This window comes from Lactuca sativa, chromosome 5 (genome assembly GCF_002870075.4).
Source record: "Lactuca sativa cultivar Salinas chromosome 5, Lsat_Salinas_v11, whole genome shotgun sequence".
NCBI classification, from domain to species: domain Eukaryota; kingdom Viridiplantae; phylum Streptophyta; class Magnoliopsida; order Asterales; family Asteraceae; genus Lactuca; species Lactuca sativa.
Genome location: NC_056627.2, coordinates 88,256,090 through 88,261,965, shown reverse-complemented (window position 1 = coordinate 88,261,965; position 5,876 = coordinate 88,256,090). Strand labels below are relative to the sequence as shown.

The following is a 5,876-nucleotide window of genomic DNA, read 5'->3' as shown; positions in this document are numbered from 1 at the left end:
GAAGATGAGAAAGCTTTCATTGGAGATGCATGGTCAAGTGAAAGAAAAAAAATAAAGATGATGTCATTTTCCTATTTGAAAGAACAAGGTACCATTTTCCTATCCTAACAATGAATATGAATGTTGTGGTGTAATTCCAAGTTCTAGAAAAGAACTATGCAACTTTTTCAAAAAGAAGATAGTGACATTGAAAAGAACTTCAATACACATCTATCATCACTCATGTAGCATACTTTTGGCATAATTTATATGGATTTGATTACATTAAATGTCGCATCAAACAAATTATATTTTCAACGCCAAAAATAAGAGCAATTTTCATTTTTATAATGACATATTTCTCAAAAGTGTAAAGTACTAGTAAAAATGTTTGAAAGCATAATACTACATATGGGTAGACTTTTCAATATCGTAACTCGTAATAGGTAAATACAAAAGCATTTTCCCTAAAATCCAACCTAAATAGATTATGGTAATACGATCTTTGTTTCTACAATACTTTTTGCAACTCCAAAACAGGAGAAACATAAACAATTAGGAGGAAAAAAATAAGAAAAATTATCTAAAGAAAGACAACGTAAATCATGTGTATAACTGAAGGTAAAAAGTAAAACAATCAAACCATAATCGTAACGAAGCAACAGTAGAAGGGAAAAAAAAAACATATTGTTTCTTGGGTATTTTGATAAAAGATCTCACTGATTCACAACAACTTGGCAAAAATAAAAAATAAAAAACACTGTTTCTTCTAATTCTTTGCTGCCTGCATACAGAGAGAAACTAAATGAAGTTTAAAAACTCACATTCCAAAAAGAAAGAAGAGTAAATTACTGAATTCGTCCCTATAGTTTTGTCAAAATTGCACGTTTAGGCCCTAATTTTTTTTGCACTCGATCATCCTTGTGGTTTGATTTCATTACATTTTTTGTCTCTATGGTTTGCTCAAAATTGCACGATTAGTCCCTAACTTTATGTATGTAAGGGACGAAAAACATAACAAAATCAAACCATAGGAACAATCCGAGTGCAAAAAAAATGTTAGGGACCAAACGCTGATTTTGACCAAACCATAGGGACGATTTCAGTAATTTACTTACTCAAGAAAGAAAAAAGAAAGAAAAAAGATGAAGTGGAATAAAACTTTAACACCAAAAAAGAAAAATTATTCTAGAGAAATATTAAAATAAAATTGAAATAAATGGCAGTGGACAATTAATTTATTACCTTAGCTAGCTGGTGGGTCCCATTACTCTTCATTATCTTAACGCTAGTTCTTCAAGCCATATCTAAATAGAAACATTAATAACCAATAATAAAAATGAAAGTAGAATGTTAAAGAAAACACACACACACACAAAATATCACATACCTTCCTTGGTTAAGAAAATAGAGGTAGGAGACCCCGGAGAAGGTGGATTTTGTTTTAACAAACTCCCATGGCGTCCAGCTTTAGCAACAGAATCTCCATCACTAGCAGACAAAATCTCCACATGTTCAAGTCCAATCTGTCTTTTCACCAACTCCAGATTCTCTTCAAGAACCTCGATTTCCCCAAACGGCAACCTTAAATCCAACGCCTGAACGCCAAGTGTCATCACCTCATCCTTCTTAAACCTCATGAACGGCATACAAAGCTTCTGTGTCTGCTTAAAGTTTCCTTCTTGTCCAATAGCACTTTGCTGCAAGGCTTGTAGTATCTCTTGATCCGGTGCAAATTGACGTTTTTGGATATCAAATTTGCTTCTAAGAATATTCAAACACTCTTTCTTCCAACCATCGTATTGTTCATTTACATATATAAGACCAATTGTTGGTTTGCTTTGAGGAGTTGTTGTATTAGTTTTCCCTTTCTTTGATCCACCAGAAGATTGCTTCACAAGAAGCTTCCGGAAATTTGAAATAGACTCCTGTAAGTATCTGTTCGCCATCTGAAGAGTCAAATCAGGGTTTTCAGCTTCAGGCCATCCAGCTTTAATAACAAACCCTTCTTTCTTCAAAAGCTTCTTCCACACATATTCAGAATAATGTGGACAAATAGGAGCAATAAGACGTGTCTGAACATCCATAAACCTCCACAAAAGATCCTTATTCATCCCATAAGACCCACACGAAAACCTATACTCGTCTCTAGCAGCTTGTAAATCATAAAACCCTGATTTTAAAGCTTCACGAAACATATAATCACCGTAATTTTTCTCCGTCGTTTTAATCGCAAAATTAATCTCATTAGCGAAAACCCGATCCGCGTAACACGAACCCGGTCCCACGCGTAATGACGATTCCGCCCCTAGAACCTCCTCCATCCACACCCGCTCTTTAGTCAACCGTAAAATCGCAGCATTCGCGGTTTCAAACACGAAATTCGCATCATCCATTCCGTCTCCTGCATCCGCAAGAGAAAATCTCGTCGCATCGGCTGAAAACTCCTCAATCGCTTGCTTTAACGTTCGAAAATTCCCGGTTGATTTCGACATTTTTTCGGAATTCAACATGATGTGACCGTTACATCTAAATCCTCGAGGCCAGTGGCGTTTTGGGAATATCGCGGTGTGGTTGTAGATCGCGAAGGTGAGATGGTTTTGGATAAGATCTTTACCGGATACACGAAGGTCGACCGGGTACCAATATTCGAATTCCCGTTTCATCTTTCGAAGTAACGTCAACGGAATTGACGATTCCGGTTCCGGACCGGAAAGGAATAAGTAATCCCAAATCTCGTCGGTGAGTTGTTGGGGGTTTACAGATGAAGTATCGGATCCAAAAAGCTCTCCTTTTTGTAACAAATGGCATACGGTATAATACGCCATGTAGATAGTGGAATCGGATAAAGATTCAACTAAAAACTCTTCATCCCATGGAATGCGGGTCCCGAGACCGAAGCTTCTAGAACACGCCCACTGGTTGAGCCAGCTCAGCGTGTGTTCGAACCCGTGTCTAGTTTCATCCGAATACAAATTCATCTTCTCCAAACATTCTTCAGCTAATTTTCGCCAGGTGGACTCGCCATAAGTCAAATACCATTGATCGGTCAAAGCAACAACACATTCATCACCGGATCTTGACATGACTTTTTTCTCGGGTTCACTGTAGACGACGGCTTGGTTGGCTTCTAGAAGTTTTATGCGGATTAAGGTTTTGGCTTCTTGGACACGTAATCCGGAATGTTCTCCTGCAATCATTGTGCCTTCGTAGAAGCCGCCTTTGTAGATTACTTTTTTGGCTGCATCGAGTTTTTCACGTTCGTTTTGGGATTTTATTTTCATGTCTGTGCAGATTTTTTCAGCGGATTTGTCACCAAATTCAGGGTGGGAGATGATTGGGATGACTTCAAAAGGTAGGACCCATTCGTCTTTTATTCCGAATTTAGCCCTGAATGGAGCTTTTGATTTCAAATCCTGAGAAAACAACAAAATGTAAATATTTGAATAACCAATAATTCCATTTAATATGAAAGAAATATTATTACCTGTAAAGCCATGAAATCATCAGGGGAATCACTAGGAACACTGGTGACAATTCCAGTACCTTTATCAGTAAGAACTGATAACATAGGAAGACAATATATGATCTCATTAAATGAAAGTGGTGATTTTAAAGGTAATCCAATAAGATCTTGACCAGTCAACTCCACAAGACATGTATGCTTTTCCGGGACCCGTGACAAATGCTGATAAGCTAAATTACGAGCTGCACGTTCAGTTAAAATAAACACCTCAGAATCATTAATCTCAAAAGCTCCATATTTCCCATCTGGTAATACCCATGCATTTGTTTGACCATACATAGTCTCAGGTCTAAGGGTTGCAGCAGCTAAGTAGACTTTCTTTCCTTCTAGAAACCCGAATTTGGTGGGAAATGGTGGGACCACTTCCATTTTAATGAGGGTGTATTCTTGAGGGATTACACCTTCACCTGATGCACGATCATGATCTGCACATGGTTGTCCATCTAAAGGTGAGTAGATTGTGTACCTTAAGTCTTTAACAATCTTTCCCATTGATTTCAGCTTTCTCATTTGCCACCTCACGAAAGAATCAAAATAAGGGTTGATGTCTGTGGTGATGAAAGATCTTCTCCAATCAGCACCGAGTCCAAAAGCTTTAAGATCTTCAACAGCTAATGGTGGAAAGAATCTAAGCCATTGAACAGGATCTTGAAATGTGGCTATTTCAGTGTCTGATAAACCATACCCACGCATTATCTCCCATTGGTAAGTTTCTTTACCGGTTTTTGATGCTGCTTTTGACTTTTTGCCTTTGAATTTATCAGGTTGAGAGTTGTTATCTTCAGGTTTGACTTCTGGTTCGATGATTATCTCATCTGTTTCTGAAGGGAAAGAAGGTGGATTACCGAATCTTTCGATTTCCCTACGAAGTTTATCAGCTGAGGCTTTGATTGGCATTCCAGTACAATGGAAACCGAAGGGTAAAAGGACATTAGCGCCCCTTAATCTGTGATATGCAGCAGCAAATTCAAGCTTAGAGAGTGAAAATGCATGGCCTAGATGGAGATACCCGTTCATATATGGAAATGGGAATGTTCCAAAAAACTTATCCCCTTCTTTGGGAGGTTGCTCATTAGCTTCTGCATTGAAAACTTGACATTCATCCCACCATTTCCGGACTTCATGTTCCATTTCTAAAAGCTGGTCTCTTCTCTTGAAGCTTCTGCCATCATTGGTGTCTGCCATCTCACAGCTAATTTGACAGAAACTGTAGACAGAAAGAACATGTTAGAAATATCTATAAAAAATGAATGATCAAAGAAAAGGGTAACAGATAAACAAACAATCAATCACAGAAAAAAGAGAACAGATAACCTATAGAATGACCTAGCATTGTCAAGACAGACTATATCCAGATCAACAATCAATCAACAGTTCATTAATGTTAGAGAGAAGTTAGGTGCTTAAACAGTGAAAGTCTTGACATAACTGAAATTGGCTCGTTTTTGTATGAAGAAATTTGAAGACACGAGACATTGAAAGCTGCTTTGTTGCATAAAAAGGCGAAACAATTGCAGGAAATGCACAAGACAGAATGCCACTGAAAGTAATTGACATTAGGATATATTATCTCGCTTTTAAGGAAAGCCAGTCACAACCACTATGTAAAATTAGACTTCACAGTTTAATCAAACTTGGCAGTATATAAACTGGAATAAAAGATGAATGTTTTACAATAATAAACTTTCAAAAGATCAATTAGATTTGATATAACATAGAACCAGCTAACAAATTTGTAGTTTAAATCCTCAGTATGAAAGAGATCTAATGCAACCTCCTTCCGCAAGATGAAATTCCAACCTTTGACCAGCCATATATGAAACTGTCCGTCTATTAATCAAATGCATCCGATAATCACAAAACAACGACTTTGATGTACAAACAAGATTTCGATATCATAAATCGAACCAATTTTAACTTCCGACATCGTGAAATCGGAGCATTGTTCTACAACAACTTCAGTAAAAGAGTACAGAAGCTGGAAGTAAGAAAAATAAGGGTTTACCTCCGGTGTATAATCGACGATTGAATGTTGCGGATAAGGCGAATTGGATGTAAGGAAAGAAGGCGTCTCAACGCCACACTTGTAACTAGGGTTTACTCGGACTTCGCTGCTTTTTTGTCTGTGTATGTGGGAAGCACATAGGGTTTTAGGCGGAAATTCTACAAAGCACCATCTAATTTTTTTATATGCTGTTAAACTTTTTTCTTAATATTAATATATTTATTTATGGATATAGTTTAAAAAAATATAACCTCAAAATTTTATTTTATTTTGTTTTTTCAAATATTACCTAATCTACCAAAGGGTTTTTTCCTCACCGGTAGGTATTAGGTGTCTTTCCTCTTTAAGATTGAAGGTTCAATTCAT

The 5,876-nt window shown here is 37.0% G+C and overlaps 1 protein-coding gene across 3 annotated transcripts; it reads right to left on the bottom strand.

The window, feature by feature from the left end:
• Window positions 1-558: 558 nt before the first annotated feature.
• On the bottom strand, window positions 559-5,668 carry LOC111902905 (leucine--tRNA ligase, cytoplasmic). Of its 3 annotated transcripts, none has more exons than XR_006192257.2 (5): window positions 5,511-5,668; window positions 3,467-4,712; window positions 1,370-3,395; window positions 1,225-1,286; window positions 559-780 (listed from the first exon to the last, which is right to left on the bottom strand). XR_006192257.2 is itself a non-coding variant. In XM_042902498.2 (4 exons), the coding sequence occupies exons 2-4, from the start codon at window positions 4,688-4,690 to the stop codon at window positions 1,276-1,278; spliced, it is 3,261 nt and encodes a 1,086-aa protein (XP_042758432.1). In that variant the 5' UTR covers window positions 4,691-4,712; window positions 5,511-5,668; the 3' UTR covers window positions 1,224-1,275. The 3 variants fall into 3 exon arrangements, 1 of the variants encoding a protein (XP_042758432.1); XR_002854001.3 differs by having other exon boundaries at window positions 559-763; XM_042902498.2 differs by lacking the exon at window positions 559-780 and having other exon boundaries at window positions 1,224-1,286.
• Between the last annotated feature and the right edge of the window lie 208 nt (window positions 5,669-5,876).